The 27302-nt window shown below is 51.3% G+C and overlaps 2 protein-coding genes across 3 annotated transcripts in view; both read left to right on the forward strand.

The window, feature by feature from the left end:
- ADM2 (adrenomedullin 2) overlaps window positions 1-24235 on the forward strand; it is a 47941-nt gene extending 23706 nt beyond the window's left edge. Inside the window, exons 2-3 of the mRNA XM_053256270.1 lie at window positions 4271-5011; window positions 22659-24235. Of these exons, the coding sequence (XP_053112245.1) occupies window positions 4271-5011; window positions 22659-23022 (1105 nt within the window). The 3' untranslated portion in view covers window positions 23023-24235. The remainder of the gene's footprint in view (window positions 1-4270; window positions 5012-22658) is intronic.
- Window positions 24236-27192: 2957 nt separating this feature from the next.
- The window catches only part of LOC128326873 (germ cell nuclear acidic protein-like), a 40370-nt gene continuing 40260 nt past the window's right edge, over window positions 27193-27302 (forward strand). Inside the window, exon 1 of one of the 2 annotated variants that reach the window (XM_053254645.1) lies at window positions 27193-27277. The gene's annotated coding sequence lies outside the window, so the exon portion shown is untranslated. The remainder of the gene's footprint in view (window positions 27278-27302) is intronic. The other variant, XM_053254641.1, reaches the window with a different exon arrangement.

Genomic DNA, 27302 nt, shown 5'->3' on the forward strand with positions numbered 1-27302 from the left:
TAAGCAGTTTACAATGATTAGCATATTGCCCCCAACATTCTGGGTACTCATTTTACTGACCTCGGAAGGATGGAAGGCTGAGTCAACCTTGAGCCCCTGGTCAGGATCGAACTTGTAACCTTCTGGTTACAGGGTGGCAGTTTTACCACTGCGCCACCAGGGGCTCTTTTTGACCATAGTATCCTTCTGGAGTGTCTGAGGGGTTGGGGGTGGGAGGCACTGCTTTGCCAAGGCAGTCTCCACCCTATAGCCCGCCCAAAAGCCAATCTGAAATGGGTCTAGATAATCAGTTTCCTCCAAGACTATCTGGAGTGGGGAGGCCACCACCCTCTCAATGACCTTGCCCAGTCACAGAAGGTAATTTTCCCAATTTTATCTGAAATTTTTCAGTTATTTGTGGGGGAAATTGGAAATGCTGGGGAAAGAAATACACATATAAGGAGCCTGGAACACCTTCCTTATGAGGCAAGGCTGGGACCTTTTAGTTCAGAAAAGAGGTGTTTACAGAGAGACATGATAGAGGTCTATAAAATCATTCATGGAGCAGAGAGAGTGGACAGAGAGACATTTCTCTCTCTCTCTCTCTCTCTCTCTCTCTCTCTCTCTCTCTCTCTCACACACACACACACACACACACACACACACACACACACACCATTAGAAACGGGTCATTCCATGGAACTGAAGGCTGGGAAATGTAGGACCAACAAAAGGAAGTACTTTTTCCACACAGTGCATTATTAATCTGTGGAATTCTCTGCCACGGGATGTGGTGATGGCCACCAGGTTGGAGGGCTTTAAAAGGGGCATAGACAAACTCATGGAATACAAGTCTATCAATGGCAACAGTTGTCTGGTGGCTATAGGCCATCTCCATCCTCGGAGGCAGGATGCCTCTGAATACCAGTTGCAGGGGAGTAACCGCAGGAGAGAGGGCATGCCCCCTTAGCTCTTGCCTAGTGGGCCACTGTGTGAAACAGGGTGCTGGACTGGATGGGCTTCCTTGGGCCTGATCCAGCAGGGCTGTTCTTATGTTCTTACATATCAGGCAGTATATAAATATGATAAATACATAAAATACATTAAAAATAGGAAGCCCTCCCCCTCAAAAAACATTTTTGTCGCATTTTTCTAGGCCTACACACCTCTAGTCCTAACGAAAGTCCCATTAATTTCAAGGGGACTTTGGCATTGCTAAGAAGAGCCTCGCTGGAACAGGGACCAAAGAGTCCTCTCCAGTCCAGCATCCTGTTTGCCACAGTGGCCCACCAGATGCCTCTGGGGAGCCCACAGGCAAGAGGCGAAAGCAGCCCCCTCTCCTCCATGGCTTCCCTGAAAATGGTATTCAGAAGCATCCTGCCTCCGAATCCTGAGGTGGCCTACAGCCATCGCTAATTTAGTCTGGATCCTGCCCAGGAGATTTGAGTAGACCCCATGGTTGACTTTTGGCTGACTCCAGAGTCTTTTGTAGGGTCTGTCTGGTTCCAGATGCTCCCATGCTGCCCACGGGGCTTGCTAGGCTTCTGGGCAGCCTGTGGCCTGCAGAGCATGAATCAAGTCTTTCCCGGAGTCCCATCTGGGGAGAATCGAAGAGGCCTGATGTAGCCGTAGAGCTGGCTCTGCATCCTTCTGCTGGGCTGCATTCCCTGAGCCTTGGTGTCTGGCCACAGACAGGGCAGCAGTGGCTGTGATACATGGCAGCAGGCTTAGGGTGGGGGGGGGGGACAAATGTCCCTGAGCCCCGGAGGGAGGGGGCCCCACCAGCTGGGCAACCCCTTTCTCTTAGCTCTCTCCCTCTTGTGGTGGGGAGAGAGATGTGGGAGGAAAGGGCCCGTCTTCACTTTTTCTCCTGGGGCCCATTCCAAGCTTGCTACGTTGCTGCATGGGAGCCGTGGGAAGGTCCTGGTCCCTATGGCAGAGGCCTCTAGGTATCGGCACAGGTCCCTCCCTGGTATTGGCAGCATGCACAGGTGTGTGGAGGACAAGCACATTCTGAGCAAGCATAAGGAAGCCCTGCCGGATCAGGCCCAAGGAAGCCTCCCTAGTCCAGCAGCCTGTTTCCCACCGCGGCCCACCAGATGCCCCTGAGGAGCCCGCAGGCAAGAGGGGAGGACACAGCCTCTCTCCTGCTGTTGCTCCCCTGCAACTGGGATTGAGAGGCATCTTGCTTCGAAGGCTGGAAGTGGCCTAGAGCCACCAGACTCATAGTCATTGTGAGAGAGGGTGGTCTATAGTCACCAGACGAGTGTTGTGCGAGAGGGAGAAAAATTTCTCTCTGTCCACTCTCTCTACTCCATGCATGATTGTATACACCTCTATCATGTCTCGCCACAGCCGCCTCTTTTCCACACTAAAAAGCCCCATCTGGTGTAGCTGTGCCTCTTAAGGAAGGCAGGAAAGGAGATCTGTAGCTGACCTTTCCATCAGCAGACCCTCCAGCCTAGGTTCAGGCCCCTGGGTGGGCAGAAAGGGACCAGTCTCTGGGGCAGAGTGGAGGAAGTGGGGCCGCTGAAGGGCGAAGCCTGCAATGGCAGGGCAAGATGCTGGGGGGGGGTTGTATTCCAAGTGGGGGCCAAGGGTCTTGCCCATGGTTTGTCGGGCCATTCAGTGGAGACTCTGCCCTCGCCGGCTCCTCCAGGGCTCTCTGCCATCCCTCGCTCCAGACTCGCATGTTTTTTCCTTCCAGAAAGGCCCTGGAGCAGCTGCAGAAGGCAGGCCATGACCTGGCGCTTGCATGCTCTTGGGCTTTCTTTGCTCTTTCCTTGTAATCGTGATCCTTGGCACTTCTTGTCTGGCATATTTCATGTTCATATTCTGTTCTATCTGTTATGAGCTCCTCGTGAGGACATGTGTGAAAAGTGGGGTGCACGTTCTAAAATAAACCTGAAAGAGTTAGGCAGGAGGGGGGGCACTATATTGATTGAGGAGGAGCTGGCAATGAAGAGATGAAGGAGAGATGGAAACGTGGCTTGATCTTCTGGACTTGCAACCCCTTCAGTGAAGGCGCTTGGAAGGTGCATGCAGTTGGATCAGTATTAGGGGTGTGCACAGAACCGCCAAACTGTGGTCCGGCACTGGGGTGGGGGGTTGCTTTAAGAGCGGGGGAGGGTTTACTTACCCCTCCCGCCACTTTCCCGCTCTGGCGCCCATAATTTTAGTAGTAATTGGGGCAGCAGGATACCTCCCTGCCGCCCCTTCCCCACTTTCACTATGAAAAGCTCCCAGGAGTCCTCTGGCCGCACACACATTGTGCGCACACTTCACGTCTCTGTGATGCGTGTGCGCGTGCAGAGGACTCCTGGGAGCTTTTCATAGTGAAAGCGGGGAAGGGGTGGCAGGGAGGTATCCTGCTGCCCCAATTACTACTAAAATTATGGGCGCCAGAGCGGGAAAGCGGCGGGAGGGGTAAGTAAACCCTCCCCGCTCTTAAAGCAACCCCCCCCACCCGAACCGAACCGCCCAGGTCCGGACCGGTCCGGAGGCCTTTAGAATGGCCTCCGGTCTGGTCCGGGCTCATCCCTAATCAGTATCCTAGCATGAGGACGCCCACCTGGGACCTGACTCCTCCGTCAGGGGTGGGGATGCAAGCGGCCCCAGCAGAAGAGCTGGTTAGGGTTCAGTCTTGTTCCACCACACTCCAGGAAAATGTTCTTGCTTGGCAAACCTCACCCAAAGTAAAACTCACAGAACCCGGCCAGAAGGTCAGGTCGTGCCTCATCTTTGCCACCAGGTGTGGGTGGCCAGTGCAGAGTCTTTCCCTCCTCCCTCAAGAAAGCGATGGAAACAGAGCATTGACAGGCATTGAATGCCAAGAGGAACTGGGCTTCTGCCTGGGTCAAGCATGAGGATGCTTGTCATGCCCAGCCTCTGGCTGTGAGAACATGTTTGATGCATCCACATTGAACCCTGGATGTCTTGTTAAGGAAGCGAGAGTTCCTGACACAGCAACAGGATTGAGGCTGGAGAGCTTTAGAGCCATCAAAGTATCCTGGAATGCAAGCAAAAGCCAGTCCCAAATCAGTTATAGGGATCTCACACAACCGAGCCTTTTTGCTCTGTGCTTCCTCTGCACAGCCACTGCCACCATCCTCAGGTCTGGACCCTTGGACAACTTTGGAAGCTTTCTCACTCTGGGCACTTTTCAGAAGACAGGAGGACCCTCTCAATCCTGGCTGACCTGACCTGCACAGACCCGACTGGGCCGAAAGCCGACTGCGGGGGGCTGCCAGTGCCCCGCCCCGCCCCAACCCCCACCCCACTGATGGGCCAGGCGTGGGCATTGGCGGCCACGCGAAGCGGGCTTCCAGCCGGCGAGTCCCCGGGACGGTCTTCTCGTCGGCGGGGCTGCCCGCAGCAGCAGCAGCAGCAGCAGAGGCGCTCGGGCGACCCTGAAGACCTGGCTGGCCCCGGGCCGGGCAACGAAGGGTCGGGGCGGGAGGCCGCTCGGAGCCCCCAGTGGCAGAGATGCACCGCCCCGCCCCCGCCGGGGAAGGAGCCGGGCGCGGCGCGGCCGGACTGGGCGGCACTGGCAGCTCGCGGGGTATTTAAGACGCCGGGCGGGAGGAGGGAGCAGCGCAGACGGGCGGCTCGCTGAAGGTGGGAGCCAGAGGGCGCAGCCGGGGACGAGAAGCCGAGGCCAGCAGCGCCCGCCGCCGGACACCACGCCGAGCTCCGCCGCAGCAGCAACCGCCGCCGCCGCCGCCGCAGCCAGCGCTCTGGTGGCCCGCAAGGAGGGAATGCAGCGCCCAGCAGCAGCAGCAGCAGCAGCGCCGCCCCCCGGCGGGGCTTCGCGCCCGAAACCCCGTTCAGCCGCCGCCGCCGCCGCCTCCTGCCCCGCCCTGAAGAAGCGCCCGCTGCCGGTTGCGCCGCCGAGTTGCATCAGCCGCCGCCGCCGCCGCCTCCAGCTGCTCCTGCTGCTGCTGCTGCTGCTCCACCTGCCGCCGGCTTCCCCGCAGCCGATCTCCTCGTCGGCTCAGTCCCGGCGCAGCCCGCGGCTCTTGCCTGCGGCCAGGTGAGCGCTCGCCGGCCACTGTCTGTCTGTCTGTCTCTGGCGGAGGTGGTGCCTCTCTCGTGCCGGCCTCGTTCCGCGCGGGGCGCGGGGCGGGCTTCGTGGGGACCACCCGCCGCCCCTCCCGCTGCGGGCCCTCCCCTCGCACACACCGGAGCTCTGCCTCCGCTGCCTGGAGGCTCCAGAGGCGTGGCTGGCACCGGGCCACCTCCCTCCCTGGTGTCTGCCTGCCGGCTGGCGCTCTGCCCGCTTGGATGGAGGAGCCCTTCTGGGCGCTGCCGGGAGAGAAGCCCTCCTCCGTCCCGACGGCGGGAACGCCTCCCCCCGCCCCCCCCCGCCAGTGCAGCCTCCCCCTCTGCCCTCGAGCCGGGTCCCGAGTCAGGACTGAGGCAGAGGGTTCCGGCCGCTGGTTCATCATAGGACTGGCCCCAGGAATCCCTGGTCTCTTCGCCAGACTTTGCTAGGCAAAGCCAACCGTAGAGGCTGGGGGGGCAGAGGGGGGGTTGATGCCGGTTGGGGTCTCGGAGTTGCTGAGTGCCCGGGCAGTGAAGAGCTTGCTCAGAGGCAGTAGGGCCGGCCTACGGGGGACTCCTTCAAGCCCTGGCTGGCTGGCAGGTCCTGCAGGAGGAGAGCTGGTCTGGTGGGAGCCAGCATGACTTGTCCCCCTAGCTAAGCAGGGTCTGCCCTGGTTGCATCTGAATGGGAGACTTGATGTGTGAGCACTGCAAGAGATTCCCCTCAGGGGATGAAGCCACTCTGGGAAGAGCAGAAGGTTTCAAGTTCCCTCCCTGGCAGCTTCTCCAAGATAGGACAAGATTATTATTTTTTATAGGACAAGATTTTTTTATTGAACCAACAAACTACCAAAGCATACAGTACGCTGCCAAAGCACAATTATATACAAAGTGGTTGTTTGTACATCATATATCTACAAAGATTTACACACAAGGATTTGGTAACCCACAGGGTTATGAAGTTTATGCACGCAGTACTGTAACTGGGGGTGGGTGGGTGGGCTACAAAGCACATCAGGTGAGGGGGAGGGTTACATCCAACGTCCATTTCCACAATTTGTCCCATTGCTGTTTAGAAGAGATACTCTTGTCTTTTTGCACATAACCATACAAACTTTTCCAGAAGAGATTTACGGTCTCATCTGCGTGAACCTCTTGGTCGCGTCTTCCCTCCCTATTCCTATGCAGGAGCATTGCATAAATGACATACAGGTTTACTAACCTGATTACAAGAAGGGGAACGTTCCAATTCCCTAGTATGAGGGCACCCGTTCCGTCCCGTTTCCTTGAAGGTTTCTTTCTGGGACCTCGAAAGGAGGTTCTATCGCTCAAACCCGAGGTTAGTTCTTCCCAAGTCTGTTTTTCCAAATCAGGCCACTCTAACAGCTTGCTAACTAGGGCTGAGAGATATTCCTGCCTGCAACCTTGGAGAAGCCGCTGCCAGTCTGTGAAGACAATACTGAGCTAGATAGACCAATGGTTGGACTCAGTATATGGCAGTTTCCTATGTTTCCTATGACCAGGACCTCTGGACTGGGATGATGAAGTCGACCACAAGACCCCCTGTGGTGCCCTTCCCCCCCACCCCTTTGGAAATATCTTGTATTCCTCCAAAGTCGATAGTTCTCAGAAGACCACATGGGTGTTTTGAATTCTGAATCGGCTTTGTATACTCTGGACCCAATCCAACACAGATTTTAGGGTGCCAATGTCACTGGTGTGGGCTGGGCTTGCTTTACTCTGAGCAAAATACAGAGGCCATGATTCAAGCCAGTCTGTTCCTTCCCAAGGCTTGCTCTGCTGTTGTTCACTGGCTGGATCCAGCAAGATGCCTGTCCGTGCCCAGTTTCAGTACCCTGAGGTTTGGACGGCTGATCCTACCTATTACCTACTACGGCATCGCTTGCTTGCTTCCCTTTCATTATGGCACGCAAGGCGGCTCTGGGCTGTGCGTCTTCCTAAGTGGTCAGTCACCTATCCAGGCTCTGGCCAGACTGAGAGCTGCTTAGCTACAGCTGGTAACTCTGTGTGTGTGTGTGTGTGTGTGTGTGTGTGTGTGTGTGTGTGTGTGTGTGTGTAGAGACCCTGCCTGGGATAGTCTTTCAAAAATATTCCACGTATACAGATTATTGCAAGCAAGAATGAGAAGCGACGATGCCAAAATAGCCAACCAGGCAGGGAGAGGCTGCCTTGGACGGAGACAGGTCCTCGGTCCCTTTTGGTCAGCACTGGCTGCATTTTCCTCTCTTCTCATGTGGGAGAAATTCTGTAAGTGGAGCAGAGTGAGTCATGTGCTCACCCCAAATCGGTGCCTTGCCCAGGCAAGGGAAGGATGCTGGCAGAGACCACCCCGCTCTTCAGTGACATGAAAGGCCGGGGTCTCCCTCCCTGCAGGACAGTATGTGTAGGAGAGCAGGGGCCATAGAGCCTTCTTGCCCTGTTCAAGGGGTTGCCTGCATAGCCAGGTGGGCATGACTGGGAAACTAGCACTGGGCGGTGCCGGTGCTCTTTCACCTTCGAGCAGGACTGGTGAAAGGGCAGGAGCAAGTGGGAGGGGCGGGGGCTGCAGCATGAACCGGGCCCTGCAGGGAGGGCACCGGCTCCTCTCTCCAGGGCCCCCTGACCTACCGACACCTTGCTGACACCAGCGTGGGACACTGGGTGAGGGTTTATGCAGAGGCAGCAGCCGGGCAGGCAGCGAATGTTCCCCAGCTCCTTAACAGCTGACTGTCAGGTGGCTGCAGGGAAGTGACCCGGAACAGCCGTTCTTGAGCCAAGCAGCCACTGAGCACGAGGCAGTGGTGGGGCAGCCAGGGGGCATCTGGCATCTGGACGCAGCAGAGCCGGGAGCCAGAAGGCCAGGCTGGGCATGGCCTCGCTGCACTGTGGGCGGGAGCTTCTCTGTTCCGGGCCCCCTGCAGAGAGGGGCAGACTTTCCCATCCTGCCGCTCCCAAAGCTCTGACCAGAGGCCCCTCCCGGCACTGACCAAGCCGTGGAGCGTGTGGCTTCCTCCCTGCCACATTCAGAGCCAACTGCAATGCACAGCTCATGGGGCCGCCAGCCCCACTTTGTACTATCTCTGCTCCACAGGCTGGTAGGCTTCTGCTGGGGATGGCCGTTCTTCTCTTCCTCCTGAGATCAATCCTTCCTAGAGCGTGAAATCTGGAGAGCACCAAGCTGGAGGCTTTCCTCTCCTGAAGGAAGGTCCTTCGCAGTGTGCCTTAATAGGGGACCCAGTAACATACCCCTTAAACCACAGAGTGGCTGGTGTCCAGGGTTGACGGGGTAAGCACTGCCCTGCACAAAGAGTGGAAGGGGCCACCCCAGCCTTTGCCTCTGAGGGGTTCAGCCAGAAAAGCTTAAATGTGAGCCAGCCAGGAGCCACGCAGCAGAAGCTGCTCCCCCCGCAAAGACCCCTGCTCGTTATTATCACTACGGCCTTAGGAGCCTCCGTCCCCTTCTGTTGGGGCTTTCCTCTACAGAGTTCGGTGTGGTTTAATCCCACCCCCAGTGTAGCCTTCCAGCAGCAATGCGAAGGCCCTTGGACTGAGGCGGAGAGGCAGGCTTCAGGGCTGCATGGGCCACTCCAGCCTTCAGGGAGGTGCTGGGACACTGCTGGACTCCTAGGGCCCTGCAGGCTTATTTCTGGCGGTTGCATCAGCCACCCTCACATCCCATGGCAGGAGGGGCCACGTTTCTGGCGAATGGGCCACCTTGCTCGTGGGGTAAAAGGGAAAGGCCAGCTGGGGCCAAGTGACACCTGCCATTTCCCTCAAGGGTGATTCCACGCTGGAGGAGGCAGGCTTTGAAAGGAAAGTCCCACTGCTGGGCAGCGGGAAGCAGCTGCTTTTTCCTGTGCCTGAGAAAGAGAGAGGAGAGAGAAAGAGAGTGTGAGGGAAGTTGGTGGCTCAGTCCAAGCAGGAGACCTCTTCAGTGTGCAGGAGAACCGAGGGGTGGGTGTGCTCCTGCTCAGAAGGTCATCCTTTAGAAATACATCCGTCATCTGCTGCTCCCAGTCAAGGCACTAGGAAGGGAGCACAAGGTCTGCCCCCGAGCAAAGGTTTGGAAGCCACACACGAAGCCCACTGCAGCCATCGGCAGCCTCCACTCATGCCTCACAGCTTGATGGAGAGGAGGTTCTTTCTGGTCTCAGGCTTGCTACCTGGAACTCTGATGCTTGTTTTTCAAACTCCCTTTAAATTGGCCTCTGTGTGGGCTAAGAGCCTTTGATGCAGCTGGCCTCATGTCTGCACACACAAACACACACCGCCTACCCTCCCTGCCTGGCCAGCGGCTCAGCTGGTGTACGTGTCATGTAGCAGGTAGCTCCTTGCCTAGGCTCCTCCCTGCCTGCCTGCCTGCCAGCCTGCCTCCCTCCCTGGCTCTCCCTGCTGATTCCCCCTGGCTGTCTCCAGCGCTTCCTTCTTTCTTCTCTGCCCTGTGGTACAGGGCCAGATGCCCAGGCTTCCTGCTGGTGATCCAGCAGCCCTCAGACCCCTCTGGAGCAGGCTTCCTGCCCCAGCCTCTTCTGGTCCAGCTTCTGCTCTTGTCTCTTCTCCTGCCCTGCCCTACCTTGCAACTCAAACTGCAGAAGGCGGCTCGAATGGTTGTGTCAGCACCAGGCCACAAATAATCTCCCTTGTGGTCTCGGGAAGAGAGGGCTGCTGCCACCCAGCTGGCCGTGATGCCTCTCCATGCAGCGAAGGCCAGGAGAGGGTGGGCAGGGAACCCAGCCGGCGCTGAGACTCCAAGGAGAGAGACATTGTGCTGAGCCTGGATTTGGGAAGCGGGTTGCTGGGCTTGTCCTCTTCAGGGCCTGATCCTGCTCGACGGAGGCTCTCAGGCAGTGGGGCTCACACTGGTTGCCTCAGCTGCCCTGTTATATAAGAACAGAAGAGCAGCCCTGCTGGATTGGGCCCAAGGAAGCCCATCTAGTCCAGCATCCTGTTTCCAGCAGTGGCCTACCAGATGCCTCTGTGAAGCCCACAGGCAAAAACTGAGGGAGTGCTCTCTCTCTTGCTGTTGCTCCTGTGCATCTGGTATTCAGGGGCATCTTGCCTCTGAGGCTGGAGGTGGCCCACAGCCACCAGATTAGTAGCCATTGATAGGCCTGTCCTCCATGAATTAGTCTCAGCCCCTTTTCAAGCTATCCAAGCTGGTGGCCATCATCACATCCCATGGCAGAGAATTCTGTAGATTAATTGTGTGCTGTGTGAAAAAGTACTTCCTTTTGTCAGTCCTAAATTTCCCAACCTTCAGTTTCATGGCATGACCCCTGGTTCTAGTGTGGTGAGAGAGGGAGAAGAATTTCTCTCTGCCCACTCTCTCTACTCCATGCATAACTTTATACAGTTCCATCATGTCTTCCCATAGTCACCTCTTTTCCAAACTGAAGAGCCCCAGAGACTGTATTATTATTTATCACACATTTTTATATACCACGCAAAATGCTAGTTTTCTGGGCAGTTTACAATAAAAACCAATAAAAAGATTAACACATTAAAATTTAAAATGTTAAAACTATTACAACACAGTTAAAACAATGTCTCATTAAAAGCCTGGGTGAACAAATGCGTCTTGACTGCCTTTTAAAAAGTTGTAAGAGATGAGGATGTGGTGACCACCAACAACCTGGATGGCTTTACGAGGGGTTTGGATAACTTCATGGAGGAGAGGTCTATCATCGGCTACTAGTCGGAGGGCTATAGGCCACCTCTAGCCTCAAAGGCAGGATGCCTCTGAGTACCAGTTGCAGGGAAGTAACAGCAGGAGGGAGGGCCTGCCCTCAACTCCTGCCTGTGGCTTCCAGCAGCATCTGGTGGGCCACTGTGTGAAACAGGATGCTGGACTAGATGGGCTTCCTTGGGCCTGACCCAGCAGGGCTGTTCTTATGATCTTATGTTGGGGAGGCTCTTATTTCAGCAGGAAGTGTGTTCCAAAGCCTCGGGGCAGCAATGGAGAAGGCTCATCCCTGAGTAGCCACCAGACAAGCCAGTGGCAACTGCAGACAAACCTCTCCAGATGATCTCAATGGGCGGTGTGGTTCATAGTAAAGAAGTCATTCTCTTAAATACCCAGGGCCCAGGCTGTTTAGTGCTTTATAGGCTATAACCAAAACCTTGTACTTTTCCTGGAAACTGTAGCCTTGCCTCATAAGGAAGCTGCCTGCTCCAGACCCCTGATTATCTTGGATGCCCTCTTCTGCACCTTTTACAGTTCTACTATGTCCTTCTTAAGATATGGTGACCAGAACTGTATGCAGTACTCCAAACGTGGCCGCACCATAGATTTGTAGAAGGGTGTTATAATATTAGCATTTTTTTATTTTCAGTCCCATTCATAATGATACTTAGCATGGATTTTGCCTTTTTCACAGTTGCTGTGCACTGAGTTTACACTTTCAATGGGCTGTCCACCATGACCCCAAGATCTCTCTCCTGGTCAGTCACCAATAACTCAGACCACATCAATGTGGCCTGTGAGAGTGGTCAAGGAGAGCCAATGAGCGGGATATAAATGTAATGTATGTATGTATGTATGTATGTATGTATGTATGTATGTATGTATGTATATGTGAAGATGTTCTGTTTGTTTGTTTTTGCCCCAGTGTTGCCCACTCACCCAGTTAGGAGAGATCCTTTTGAAGCTCCTCACAGTTTGTTCTGGATTTCACTGCCCTAAATAGTTTAGTGTCATCTGCCAGTTTAGCCACCTTGCTGTTTACCCCAACTTCTAGATCATTTACGTGAAAATTAAAAGGCACCGGTCCCAGTACCAATCCCTGGGGAACCCCATTTCTTACTTCTCTCCATTGTGAAAACTCTCAGTTTATACTTACCCTCTGTTTCCTGTTCTTCAACCAGTTACCAACCCACACATGCACTTATCCCCTTATCCCATGACTGCTAAGTTTCCTCAAGAGCCTTTGTTGAAGAAGCTTTGTGCTAGCTTCACCCCTTTCTGGAGAAGGCAGATCTGGCCACAGTTACTCATGCCTTAATCATGTCATAGCTGGATTATTGCAATGTGCTTTATGTGGCGTTTCCCTTGAAGAATCTTCAGAAATATATTTCTCCTGGGTGTGCCCTGGAATGTGCGTCCCAGAGCTCAGCTGATTGGCTGGGTGGCGGAGGCGCCTGATTGGTTGGGGCGCACCCAGGAGAATTGGCTGGGCGGGGCTGTGGAGGCAAGGCAGAAGCACCTGATTGGGCAGTGGGGATTCCATATGCAGATAGGGAGAAGGAGGCAGATAGCGGCCATGGCAGCACTAGCAGCAAGGAAGGGGCCCAGTCTACCACGGCTGCTCTTTGGGGCTACCGAGGCCATTGTCAGAGGCAGGCAAGGGATGGACCTGAGCCTGCCAGCGGCCTGAGGGGAACGAGCAGCCATGGTGGTGGCGGCAGCGAGGAAGGGCCCGGTCGACCACTGCTGCTGCTGCTCCAGGCGGGAGGAGCAGGGGCAGGGTTCAGATGAAGGTGGGGAGATCTCTGGGGATAGGGGGCTGCAGCTTGGCCAATAGGCGGCAGCAATGCTGCAGCTGCGATCAAGTGGGGTGAGAGGGTGGAGTAAAGGGATGGAGGAGTGACCAAGAGGGGTGAGGGGAATGGAAGCAACAGGATGGAGGAGGAGGAGCAGGAGTGCAACTCAGCTGAGGGTGAAGAGATCTCTGACTTGAAGGGGGCTGCTGTGACAGGGAGTGAGGGGAGCAATCAAGTACTAGCGTGCAGATGCTCTGCGCGGGTTAAGCTAGTCTTCAGAAAGTTCAGTTGGTGCAGAATGCAGCTGCCAGGGTTCTCCCTGGAACTGCTCACTTGGAGCATATGACACCTGTTTTGAAACAGCTGCAGTGGCTGCCAGTTTGTTTCCAGGTTTGATTCAAAGTGCTGGTTGTTCCCTTTTAAAGCCCTTAATGGTTTGGGTCCTGGATACCTGAAGGACCTCCTGCTCTCGATGGTTTCTGCCCGCCCAACAAAGTCATCAGAGGGGCCTTTGCTCTGTGTGCTGACACTGAGAGAGGCTCAATTGTCATGCACATGGGCTGGCCTTTTTTGTTGTTGCTCCCAGGCTCTCAGGTGCTTTCCCGGTAAATGGCTGCTCTTTGACATCTGTGTGGCTGCTTTTAAGAAACAATCAAAGACCTTTTTATTTGTTAGGGCTTTCACCCCTTAAGGGCTGTCAGGTCTCTCAGCTTTCCTGCTTCTGTTTGAGCATCTTCTGACAAGCAGTGAAAAGGGCTCCAGAGTGAGCTGTGGGGAAGGCGGGTTCAATCTACCTTCCCCACAGATGATCCATCTAGCATTGCTGGGCATGCTCCCCACACGCCCAGATGATTCCACGAGATGTGTTATCCCGGCCCCCAGAAATACCATGATGTATCATGAGTGTGCGGTGTATAATAGGGATCCCCCTTCCACTCTCCATGGCTGCTGCCAGATGATCAGAAAAATGGTTTACTTTCCTAACCCCATTTTGATGGGGAAGCTACTTGGGTGGTGTAGAGAATTACAGTCTTTGTCTTGAAGCAAGCTCACATGAGGGAAAGAAATACTGAATCATCCCTGCTGATATTTCTGGCAAAGGCTACTCCTAAAGCTCTTCTTTATTTTTGGTAGGTTCAAAAATGGCTGCTGCCGCCACCCCTCTTTTCAACAGAGCTTGACCCTCCTGGGGCATGGGGTGGAATCCCAGGGAAAACTCCCTTTATCCTACTATTAGATAAGTACAAAAACCTTCCACATGTATGCCTGCACGTGGTGAGAAAACTGGTAGTTTGCTGAATGTTTGCACCAGAGTAAGGTCCCCCCTCTCAGCCCCACTTTCTCCTGAGTTAAAAATCCACTCGGAGAGGCTTGTAATAGAAAAGAACAAAAAGGAAAACAATTGTATTCAAATGTTACAGACTGCTTCCGTCTGAGGCTTTTTCAGCTTTTAGTTACAGGTAAAAATACTCAGTACTTACAAAAATACTTCCAAAGTGCAGCCTGAATTATGTTGGGGTGACATGCTTTAAAAATCATGGTTACCCAGTTGCAAGGAACAGGTATGTTGGAAAATAAAAAAGCACCTTTAAAAGCTTACAGAGTCTTTTTGCAATGTCCTGGCTGGATGTTTGTTTTGTAGGCTAGTGTTTCTTAGTTTAATTACATTACAGGTAAGCAATAATAGACCAGTGTCAGGGATATACAAAGCACACACCAAAGAAACAGAAAGTCTAATGCAAAATCTGACTAAACAAGCTTTCCCTAGACGAAACTTCCCGAAGCCAAAGTCCTAGCTTCTTTTGTCTTGAACTCATCAAACCCTAGATTGAGAATTCAAGCCCCTGCAGTACTATCTTCCAAGATCTGCAGCCATCTTCATTCAGTCATACTCCATGGCCACACGTCCTGCTTTCACCCCCAACCTGCTTCTTCTTCCTCCCATCGGCTCTCTAGGTCCCACCTACCTGGTGTGCTGATTGGCTGAGCCCAGCCTGTCAGTCAGGACAGGGTTCACGTCCGGTTAACTCTATAGGGGAGGGGTGACTGATCACTACAGGTAAGTTTGCCACCGTGGTGCCGCCGTTATTGGCCTGATCCCGGCAGTTCACATGTGTGTGCAAAACCGGGCTGGGCTCTGTCTGAATAGCCTCTATCTTTTTTGTGGTTGGTTTTTTGGTGTGTTATGCATTTTGGGGTTTTACATCTGGTTTTTAATGGAGTTTTATTGTATTTTAACTTTTGTTAAACTGCCTTGGGATCTCTTATGAAAGATAGTATAAAAATTTGGGAAGATGTTCTAAACTGTCTTGAAAGACAAAAGATTATCAAATCGCATCCACACAAAAGCTCTGAAGGAACTCAAATGTGAAATTGCTGATCTCCTAGCAAAAATATGTAACTTGTCCCTGCAATCAGGCTCTGTACCAGAGGACTGGAAAGTAGCTAATGTAACTTCGATTTTCAATATGGAATCCAGGGGGGACTTGGAAATTACAGGCCAGTCAGCTTAACTTCTGTGCTGGGCAAATTGATGGAAAGCATACTTAAGGACAAATTTATTATTATTATTTCTTGTTTACACAGTTATTGACTGGTTTGTTTTATCCAGACATCAAGTCCTTCCCAAGGACCTGGGATGGCTGAATTTTATTGTCAATGTTATTGCTGTTACTATAGATATTGTCGCAGAATATAGGCTGTTCCCAGTAAAGTTGCTTTTTGTAATTGGCCGATGGTGATTTCTGTGACCCCTATGGTGTTGAGGTGCTCTTCAAAGTCTTTTGAAAGTGCACCCAGGGTGCCAATTACCACTGGGATTACTCTGGTCTTTTTCTGCCACAGCCTTTCAATTTCAATTTGTAGATCTTTGTATTATGTGATTTTTTCTATTTCTTTTTCTACTATTCTGCTATCTGCTAGTATTGCTATGTCAATTATTTTGACTTGTTTTTCTTTTTTCTCGACTACAGTATCTGGTGTATTGTGTGGTATATATCTGGTGTATTGTGTGGCAGATGTTTGTCTGTTTGTAGTCGGAAGTCCCATAATATTTTTACATCTTCATTTTCTTCAACTTTTTCAATTTTATGGTCCACCAATTTTTGGCTACAGGTAGCTTGTATTTTTGGCAGATGTTCCAGTGTATCATCCCTGCTACCTTGTCATGCCTTTGCTTGTAGTCAGTCTGTGCGATCTTTTTACAACAGCTGATTAGGTGGTCCACGGTTTCATCTGCTTCTTTACAAAGGCGGCACTTGCTGTTTGTTGTTGACTTTTCTACTTTTGCTCTTATTGCATTTGTTCTTAGTGCCTGTTCTGGTGCAGCCAGTATTAAACCCTCCGTTTCTTTCTTCAAGTTGCCATTCTTAAGCCATTGCCAGATCTTGGTGATGTCTGATTTTCCACTTATATTGTGCAAATATTGACCATGCAGTGGCTTATTTTTCTGCTCGGGTCTTGATTTGTTCTTTCTTGTAGGCCTGCTTTGTTTCATTGGTGTTGAATAGTTTCTCATTATTGACCATTTTAAGTGCATCTTCTTCACTGTCCTTTATATATTCTTCAAGGCCTCTTTTCTCTTCCTCTACTGTTTGATGGACTTGCAGCATTCCTCTTCCACCTGAGCTGCAAGGGAGGTATAGCCTATCTACATCACTGCGGGGGTGCAGAGCATGATTGATGTTGATTATTTTCCTGGTCTTATGATCTAGCATCTCTAGCTCTGCCTGGGTCCAGTCTATTATTCCTGCACTGTTTCTGATAACAGGTATAGCCCAGGTGTTTATGGCTTGTATGGTGTTCCCGCCACTGAGTTTGGACTTGAGGATTTTTCTAACTCTCCTGATGTATTCACTTCCAATTTTTCTTCTAACTTCAGTGTGTGCAATGTTATCCGCCTGGAGAATGCCCAAGTATTTGTAATGTTCTTTCTCTTCCAGGTTCTTGATGTTGCTTCCATTGGGCAGTTCTGTTCTTTCTGTTTTTGTTATTTTTCCTCTGTTTATTATTAATGCAGCACACTTGTCTAGTTCAAACTCCATTGCTATATCGCTACTGAATATACAGACAGTGGACCGGGTCTCACAATCAGTGAGACCTGGTTTGGGGCAGTGAGCCGGAAGAGCGGGCTAAGCCCACTCTCCCCGCTCACTAGCGGGTAGGGAGTCCTGGGCGGCCGGATTGGCTGCCCACACGATGGCCAGCTCTGTGACAGAGTCAGTGGGGGGAGCGGGGGCCGCGCAGCCCCTGCAAGCCCCAGTATGCCCTGCGTGAGTGCACAGGGCATACTGGGGAGACCCCCGGAGCCAGGAGGTGGCTTTTCGCCTCCCGGCCGGGGGTCTACTCATGAGTAGGCGCGGTCGAAGGCGCGCTGCGGCTACTCACGATCCTAAAAAGCAGGTTTGCTGGAGCGCTTGCTCTGCAAACCTGCTTTTTAGCAGGGGTTCTCGAGCGGGTTATCCGCTCAAGAACCACCAGGCTCGGCTGCGAGCCCGGTGGTTCTTAGGGTCAACAAAAATCAGGCTAGCCTCTGCTAGCCCAGTTTTTGTTGATTGTGAGAATCGCCCCATTGTTTAGCAGTGATTCGATTTCTGACTGGGACTTTCCATACAGCTTCAGATCGTCCATGTACTTGATGGATTATTTTACTTGATGTTTTAGGTGTTTATTTTACTTGATGTTTTAGATATTTGGTATCCGAGGCCTGTTTTGTTTAGTATTTGTGAAAGTGGAGTCATGGTGATTACAAACAACAGAGGGGATAGTGAGTCCCCTTGGAAAATACCTCTTCTAATGCTAACCTGTCCAAGGGTCTTGCCGTTGATTGTTAACTGTGTACTCCACATACTCAATGCTTTTTAAATAAATATCTGAATGTTTTTGCTGAAACCAGTTGTTTCTAAACATTTTAGTATCCATGTGTGAGGCAATGAGTCGAAGGCTTTCTTGTAGTCAATCCATTCAACACTTAGATTTGTTTTTCTTCACTTGCAATTTTCTAAAATCATTTTGTCAATCAGCAGCTGGTCTTTTGTGCCTCTGGTGTTCGGGCAATTTCCTTTCTGTTCAACTGGAAGCTGTTTGTTAGTTAATAAGTGTTGCATTACTTCATCTGCTTTTATTCCAGTTAATAATTTGAACATGGTTGGCAGGCAGGTTATCGGTCTATAATTACTTGGAACTGCACCTTTTGCTGGGTCTTTCATTATGAGATGAGTTTTCCCAGTTGTTAGCCATTGTTCAATATCACCTCCTTATAAAATGTGATTGAGTGAACTGTTTTGATAGGGTTTTTTAATGAAGGCTTGTTAGGTGTTTAAGCCAAAAGCCATGCAGTTCATCGCCGCCTGATGCAGTCCAATTTTTAATTTTCTTTGCTCTTTCACTTATTAATTCTGGTGTTATTATTAGATCTTGCATTTGTTGGTTACATTTTTTGACCTTTTTCATCCAGCCTGCTTTTTTATTATAATCTATTGGATTGTCCCATAATTTCCCCCGGAATTGCACTCTTTCTTCTTTATTTGGTGTTTCTATGTTCTTGCAGTTTCTCCTCCTATGCTTTCGTAGAAACGTCTCTGATTGGACTGGAATTGGAGATTCTGCCTGTGTTGTGTAATTCTGGCTTCATATCTGCTAATCTTCTTTGACACTGCTGTTATCTGCTGCTTTATTATTTCCAGGACTTCTCTAATTTTCCTTGAATCTAGCTGGTATTTTTGGATCAGATACTGTTTGGTTTTCATTCTTCAGCTTCTTGTCTTTCATATCTTTCATTTTACTAGCATCTGTTAAGCCTGGAGATTTTATTTTCTAATCTAATCTTCCATTTAGGTGATGTACTACTTTCTTTTTTTACAGGTCCACTGATCTTATATCCGAGCTCTTGTGTTGTTGTTGTTGCTGCACTGTACATTAGTTGGTTTGTTTCTTGCAAATTATTGGTTGTTATTTCTGCTAGTGCAGCATTGACATCTTTTAATGCTTGAGCAAGTTGTTTTTTGGCAACTGTTTTTAGTTGCCCTGGTGGTTGTTTGGTTCATGTGCTCAGTTATTTTTTGCTTTAGTTCTTGTTGCTTTTCTGTTAAACAGCATTCGGGTTTTTGAGGTGAAGGCAAAGGGGAGGTTGCCTGGTTTTGATTTTGAAACAGTTCAGCAACAGTGGCATCCTCTGTTTCCAGCACCTCCTCCACCTGCGCCTGAGCAACTTCTTCAGTTGGTGGTAATTCTTCTTCCATATCTTGAGCATCTGATCTAAGCCTGTCCAGTATGGTTGGACCTCTGGCATAGCTCTCACCTTCCTTGGAGCACGTAAGCCCCACAACCACGCCAAGGTAGTGCCTCACTGGGGGATTATTATTATTATTACATTTATATCCCGCTCTTCCTCCAAGGAGCCCAGAGCGGTGTACTACATACTTGAGTTTCTCCTCACAACAACCCTATGAAGTAGGTTAGGCTGAGAGAGAAGTGACTGGTTCAGAGTCACCCAGCTAGTATGATGGCTGAATGGGGATTTGAACTCGGGTCTCCCCGGTCCTAGTCCAGCACTCTAACCACCAGCATGGCTTCTGCAAGGGAAAGTCTTGCCTCACTAATCTTTTGGAGTTCTTTGAGAGTGTCAACTGGCATGTAGATAAAGGTGACCCAGTTGACATAGTATACTTGGACTTCCAAAAAGCTTTTGATAAAGTTCCCCACCAAGGTCTCTTGAGTAAACTTAACAGTCATAGGATACGGGAAAGGCTCATGTGTGGATCAGATCTGGTTGAAGGAGGGGAAACAGAGGGTAGGAATAAATGGAGAGTTTTCACAATGGAGGGAAGTAGGAAGTGGGGTCCCCCAGGGATTGGTACTGGGACCAGTGCTCTTTAACTTGTTCGTAAATGATCTAGAAGTTGAGCTAAACAGCGAGGTGGGCAAATTTGCAGATGACACTAAACTATTAAGGATAGTGGAATCCACAACAGATTGTGAGGAGCTCCAAAAGGATCTCTCCAAACTGGGGGAGTGGGGGACAAAATGGCAAATGCAGTTCAATGTAAGCAAGTGTAAAGTGATGCATATTGGGGCACAACAAACAAACAAAACATCTTCACATATACACTGATGGGATCTGAGCTGTCGATTTTATTTATTACATTTTATATCCTGCTCTTCCTCCAAGGAGCCCAGAGCAGTGTACTACATACTTACGTTTTCTCCTCACAACAGCCCTGTGAAGTAGGCTGGCTGAGAGAAAAGTGACTGGCCCAGACTCACCCAGCAAGTATCATGGCTGAATGGGGATTTGAACTTGGGTCTCCCCGGTCCTAGTCTGGCACTCTAACCACTACACCATGCTGGCTCGATGACTGACCAGGAGCGAGATCTTGGGGTCGTGGTGGACAGCTCATTGAAAATATTGACTCAGTGCATGGCAGCTGGGGAAAAGGCCAATTCCATGCTAGAGATCATTAGGAAGGCGACTGAAAATAAAAATGTTAATATTATAATGCCCTTATACAGAACTATGGTGTGGCCACATCTGGAGTACTGTGTACAGTTCTGGTTGCCGCATTTTAAGAAGGATATTATAAAATTGGAATAGGTGCAGAAGAGGGCAACCAAGATACTCAGGGGCCTGGAGCACCTTCTTTGTGATGGGTTTGTTTCCCTCCTCCATGTGCCCCTTTTCATGGAAAAATTAGGAACCCCGCCCCCCACAATGTGAATCAAAGACATGCAAGCATGATGCTGGATTTCATTGGAACCTCCACACGACTAATGTAAGAATCACAATGACATCTATTTATTTATTTATTTATTTATTTATTTATTCAATTTTTATTCCACCCTTCCAAAATGGCTCAGGGCGATTTACAATTAAAACAAAACTGGGTGACTCTGTTAAAATCAATTAACAGTTAAAACAGACTATAAAACACCATAAAACAACAATTTAACAATCAAAATAGTTTAAAACCCTGAAAAACCAGGTTACAATATTAAAACCATTTACAACAATTTAACAACTCTGTAAAGCCAGGCCAATCTAGGTCATTCCTCCTGCTCAATGGTGGGATGAGAATTCGTCCAGCAGATTATCTGTTTCTCCTCATGTTCCCTAAACATAGATGGGCGTTTTTGAGGGCCCATATGAAAGCCCTCCCTGCAGAATGGAGGAGAGCTGGTCTTGTGGTAGCAAACATGACTTGTCCCCTTAGCTAAGCAGGGTCCACCCTGGTCGCGTGGTCCACCCTGGCCAACCCTGGTTTGAAGGGCTACCAAAGCGGGTTACCCGCTCTAGAACCACCGGGCTCGCAGTCAAGCCCGGTGGTTCTTATGATTAGCAAAAATTGGGCTAGGCTCTCCCTTGATGTGTAAGCACTGTAAGATATTCCCCTCAGGGGATGGAGCCACTCTGGGAAGAGCAGAAGGTTCCAAGTTCCCTCCCTGGCAGCATCTCCAGGAGAGAGCTGAGAGAGACTCCTGCCTGCAGCCTTGGAGAAGCCGCTGCCAGTCTGTGTAGACAATACTGGGCTAGATAGACCAATGGTCTGACTCAGTAAATGGCAGCTTCCTATGTTCCTATGAATTCTTGGCTGGTAGATACAATAGAAATCCAATTGAACAGAGATATTGCCCCGTAACTCTGATGAGATGGAATCAGTTGCACATGTGGCTGGTTCCTGCAATGTGTCTTTTATACAGACCTTAGGCAAAGGTTAATTGACTCTCTTTTACATAATCTGCCAGGACGATCGGAGAAATTCTACACCAATAGAATACTAATAGATGCAAATTCATCTACACCAATATCTGCTAATAGATGTGAATTCATCTATCACACACACAGTGGCAAAGTTCTGTTCTGCAATATGTGTTCGCCGCACTCTGCTCACTAATGGTTAGATCCAGTGTACAGTTATGTTAATAAAATGGCTGTGTTTAAAATTTGATATGGTTTTAGATGTTGTGTTATTGGTCAAAGACCGCAATAAAGACTGTTTTATCTTCCGCTTTTTTTTTTTTTTTTTTTTTTTGGAGTCACCATGGCCTCTCACTGACTGGGGTGGCTGCTGCTTTGCATGCCACAATGCAATGAACTCAGGTGCTCTGTGGGCCTCCACGGATGGACTCAGCTCATTACCAGCCTTTTGACTTGGCTGCTAGGCATTTGTGACGAGTCTTCTAGCATGATTATGAACGATATCCAGTTACTTGTGCATACGGCAGCCACATGCTGAATGCACAAGTAACTGTGCACAGAAGTGATTCCATACTCTTGTGGTGAATTTGCTATTCTGGCAGCATATTTGGCTTGGTGATTCCTGTCCTCTTCTTTGTTGAATGTTCTAGTTCTCACCACCGCACTCTGACAGAATTCCTAGAGCTGCAGCCCCCAGTGGGGAAGAGAAGGCGTTCCAAGCAGTTCTCTATACCATCTCCATCAAGCGAAGATGAAACGAAACCGGTTATTAAGGGAATTGGTGGATGCTAAAGACAAAAGAGGGACTTGATTCTACAGCCCTGCCCCGCCCCCTCACTTTACCTGTGCCTGCTTTGCATGCAGCACCTCCTCTCCCGATAGGGCTGGGAACAGCCGAGGAGGAAGCTTCTCCCGCTAGGGCTGCCTGCGAGCCTGGAGAGCCACCGCCCGTCAGAGTAGGGCAACACTGAGCTAGACAGATGGACCCACCAAAACTGAGACTCTGTGTGAGGGCCGCTGTCGATGTCCTCACACATTGCCTTTTCCTCACTCATCTCCCCAACATGTTTCTTGAGCTCTTCATTTGCATATCCTGAAGGAAATCAAGGAAGGCCTGAGGAGAATACAGAGGTTTCTCTTGGAGCTAAAAGCCTCCAAAGGTGTGAAGACGTGTGCCCCATGGTGGGAGTATAGGGGTCAGGGGTCTCTCCCCCCACCACTTCTGGTCTGTCCCTTGAGCTAGCCAGGCCTGGACATGCTGCCGCCGCCGCCGCCCTCCTGTATCCTACCACTCCTGTGCCACAGACAGCCATTCCACCACATAAGCCCCACCTGCAGCTGAGATCATGCAGGCTTGGAGCCATGAGGACCTGCTGGTGGTGTGTCTGCAGTGGGGCTGCTCTTCCAAGCTGGCTTTTCTCGGGTGGCTGCAGCTCAGTAACACTCCTGAACTCTCTTGTTGCAGGAAGCCCTCGGCCAGACACCACCCTGCAGCCTGGTTTCCGAAGAGGCTGAAGATGGAAATGCTTCCCGATGACTCTGGCCCAATTGGGCGCTGGTTCCGCCTCCACCGGCTCCCCACACGTGGACTGGACCACCAGCAGCCCAGCAGCGGCGCATCAGGCCTCGCGTCATGGGCGGTAGTCCCACGTCAAAAGCGCCATGCAGCTGCTGCACGCTTCCACCCGGTGCAATTGATGCGCGTTGGCTGTGCCTTGGGCACCTGCCAAGTGCAGAATCTCAGCCATCGGCTTTGGCAACTGAAGGGCCAGTCAGGCCGCCAAGACTCCTCTCCCATGAACCCCAGTAGCCCTCACAGCTACGGGTGAAGGGAGGCCAGGACTGGAGAGTGTCTACTGCTTGACCACTGCCCCCCTCCCACCAGCAATGACTGTCCTCCCTGACCCCACCCCACCCCACCCCAAGCACTTAATGTGGGGCGCTCCTGCCCCTGGGCTTGTAGTGCCCCAGCCCACTCCAACTAGTCTGTCTTCCAGTTGTGCAAAGGGGGCCTTGCATTGAAGAGAGCTCCCCATGCTGGAGGGGCTGTGAAATGAGCATAGCCATATCCCCAGACACAGCAGAAGCAGCATCTGAGAAGTGGAGTTGGTGGGTAGGCGGCAGCCATGCAGCAGCAGCTGCTGCCCAAGATGGCCAGCCAGGAGCAATGCATTGTGGGTGGTGGTGAGGTGGGCCTGCATGGTCTGGAGTGAGTGAGGCAGGGTAGTCCACAATGCACCAAATAAAACCCCAAGCTTTGGCATAAGGAACTGCTTACCTGCACTCATTGGGGTGACGAATGCATACAAAGGCAGTGGTGGTACTACTTCTTCATAAACCTGTTCAGTGGCCCTTTTGGAACCGACTTGGGGTTTTGGCCAGAGTGAGCTTGGCTTCCAGCACCCCGCAATGTACCCATGCAAGGCATGACCCTCGATCCCGGGCTGCCTCATGAGGCCAGAAGCGGGGGGGGGGGCTGCTCTATGGGCCCGACTGGCACACTCGCACTGCTAGTGCCACCCTCCCTTGCCCTAACAATATCATCACCATCATCATCAACAACAACAACTTATATGACCATTCCATAACAAATTGTTATACAATAAAAAGCACATTAGAAACAAAACAAAAAATACCAGCAAATATGACACAAAAGATAAAAGCATTGACAAGCCTATGAAAGGCATGCGTGGATGAAAAGGTCTTCACCGGGAGTAAAAAGGAGCACAGTGATGGTGCCAGACAAGAATCTCTGGGGAGGCTATTCCATAAATGGGGGCCACCACCGAAAAGACCCTCCCCTGCATGTGAGGTGGCCGAGCATAACCTGTGGCCAGGTGGCCTCCATCCAAGTAAGGTTGCAGCTGGTGTGTCTGCCACAGAGGCTGAGGCTGCTTGAGCCTCTTGTGATAGTGCTGGGCCAAGCAGCACCCCCCGGTTCCATGTCCCTGGTTCTTGGCTTCCTTCCTGGCCATGTCCAGTGCCCTCCCCCCAGCAGTGGGTACATTTCTGGGATGATGGACACGGGCAATAAAGGTCCCCGCCTGCAATCTGAAGGAGAAGCCAAGCTCCAACGGCTTGCGGCACGTTTGCCTTAAATGTGGCTCTGACCCCCTTCCTGTTGTGTAGGAGTAACACGGAGTGATACATTTCAGCCTGTGAGAGGGTCCTCTGGGTGTGATTTGTAAAATGGCCTCATTGTGCGGGTGGCGGCGGCTGGCTCAGGACACACTGCAGCAGCGTGATTTGTAGGCGGGGTGGGCATGTCCCAGGACAGATCAGCTCGGTCAGGTATGGACTGAACCAGGCAGGCAGCAGACGCAAGGCCTGTTTGTGCTCTGGGGCTCCAGAGATGAAGCCAAATGAAAACCAGCCACGCCTATCTGGGCAGCAGCAGAAGTGGGACTGTGTGGCCTCTATAAAGCGTGGCAGGTGAGAAAATGCCCACCAGCCTGCTGCTTATTGCTTCACTGCGTCCTCCTTTTGCATACTGAGTGGGTCCCAGGCTCAGTTGCTGGCAGCCTCTCCAGTTAGAAGGTTTGGGGGGAAATGCTCCTCCTTCTTCGGAGGCTGGAAGAGTGCCTTCCTTTGCCGCATACATATGTCCATACGCCTTTTTCTGCTTCTGGTAGTGGTGACGGGTGGAATGCTAGATGGCACTGCCAATCCTGTCGCTGCAGACATGAGGACTAGTAACCTATTTTTTCCTTGTAAATGGAAACAGAGGTTCTTGGGCTGCTGAGCCTAAGGCCTAAGGCCACTGCATGGCCACAGCCTCCACTCAGACCTCGAAGGCTGCCAGACTAAACCCTGCAAGCTGCCTGGACAATGCTGAGGCAGGGCAGGTCAAGGGCTAGGGTGGCAGCTTGGCTGGATGGGAAAAGGGGGCAAGGCCGCACGGGGGGGGTGGATTGCACCTGGGTCCAAGGGCCCCCCCCCCCGTGCTGTGCTGGCTCAGGGCTTTCTGCAAGCCGTCAGCAAAAGGGAGAGGCCAGCACAGCAGAGGCACCTTGAGTCAGCAGTTTCCCAGCAGTCCAGCAAGGCGGGCTTGTTGCTAGGGAGCCGGGGGGGGGGGGCGTGTGCCCAGCTGCAGGAGCCGCACCAGCAAAGGCTCCGGACGCCACTTCTTCGCCACGGTCTAGCAGCAGGTAGGCAAGCACAAACACACACACACACACCCCGTTGAGAAACCTGGTTTTCCGCTGAGGGAAGGAAGGAGGATTATGCCACATCAATGTGGGGACCGCCACCAATTCCAGGCTGGAGAGATTTGCCTCTCCTCCTCCTCCTCCTCCTCCTCGGCATCCTTTCTTCTGTGCCTGCAAATCTCTCCCTCCCCATTTTTGTATTTCTCCTTCCATCCTGTCTCTGCTTGCAACTGGGGCCTTGCCCCCCCCACCCCCCCATAGAGGTCTCTGACTGCTCCTGAGATACACATTATGCACATATACTGTGTGCAGGACCTTGACTCCAGAAAAACAGCTTCTGGAGAGGAATCTGGGGCTAAGAAGGGTGTGTTACCCTTTTGACACTTCTCCACTCACAACCACACTGCCCTAAAGCCGTTTTTCTCTTTAAAAATGAAACCCCAGGGCTGCATTGCATGCTTGCACAGTCTGTAGCATTAGCATGGTGTTGCCTTGGTTGGCCCCAGTCCTGCCCTGAGCTAGACCTGCGCTGCTGGCCTCACCAGCAACATACAAGGTGGCGGCAGCAGCAGCAGATGGCTCCCATGACCGGATGGTTCTCTGTACAAGAGGGCTCTCTGCCTGTCAAAAACTGGACATCGGGAGAAGAAGGGGACTCTGTAGCCCTCAGAGGCAGAGCTAGGTAATTTTGGACCCTGGTCCTCATGAACTTACCGGGGGCAGGGTGGTGGCGGCAGCTGCAAAATAAACATCTTCTCCATATATATACATTTCACCACAAACCCAGAGGTCTGGGCCAGAGTGCATTTGCACTGGGCCACTACACAACCCTGCAAAGATCCATACCTTTTCTTGATCATTCACCAGAAACTCACAGATCTGGGTGAGTTGCATCACTCAGTGCATTTGCAAAACAACAAGAAGAAGAAGAAGAAGAAGAAGAAGAAGAAGAAGAAGAAGCCCTAGTGGATTCACACAGCTTCTTGATCATTCACAAACTAACTGGAACACAACACGTGTCCTTTATGCCACACTTCAAAAACAGAATGAACCTGGAAATCTAGTGCATTCACACGGGAAATAAATAAAACCACAACACATGCCTCCTTCACAGTTCTCATGCTGACCTTTTGGATCACAAACCAGCTTGAGCATAGTGTATTTGAAAAAATAAGTTCTTTATTCAGATGTAAGAGTTAGTTCCACTTTGACTAGGTATGAAGCACTCTATGGACAGAGATAACTTTCCGGCAGCTTTACGCAGTACAGAAAATATTCATTATAAATAAAGAAATAACCAACTAGCTGACCAATCCACTTCAAGATCAATACACAATGTCCTCCTGCTAACCTGTCCTACGTCTGTGCAAAACTTCAGAACTCTAGGCCAAGCCATTCTGGAATTATAAAAGGGGCCCTCTTTTTTCCCCTTGGGAAAAATCACGGGGCCATCTAGGAGAGTGGGCTGGGCCCAGACCTGGGCCACCAGGTTTGTTCCTCGTAGTGCCCTGCTAGCCCTTCCCCACAACAGCCTAGGTTTCTATAGGGATAAATGTTTCTCAAGGAGGATGCATTCCATCCACTCACTGTGTCGGCGTCAATCAATTCAATTCCTTTATCGCAGACCAGCACAGTCTTTGAGTCATGCTTGTCCCAATTTCAAACCAAGGTGGATTCCTCATGACTGTGAGAGAGGAATAATCACACAGGCAAGATCACACTACTGCACTGAGTGTTGCAGGAGGACTAGCCTGACTTCTGCCCTTCTCCCCTCCGCCCAAACGCAGCATCCCCTTGCTTCAGAGACAGGCCAGCTCCGGGAACGGGCTACAAACTGTGCAGCAGCAGCAGCAGGAGGGCGCAGGCTCCGACAGCAGCGACAGCTGCAGCCCTGCTGAGCACCTTCCCAGAATGGCACCGTTGCTGGGCTCTGCAGGTTGCGGGCACCCCTTCAAAGCCCA

The sequence above is a fragment of the Hemicordylus capensis genome, chromosome 5 (genome assembly GCF_027244095.1).
Source record: "Hemicordylus capensis ecotype Gifberg chromosome 5, rHemCap1.1.pri, whole genome shotgun sequence".
NCBI lineage: Eukaryota > Metazoa > Chordata > Lepidosauria > Squamata > Cordylidae > Hemicordylus > Hemicordylus capensis.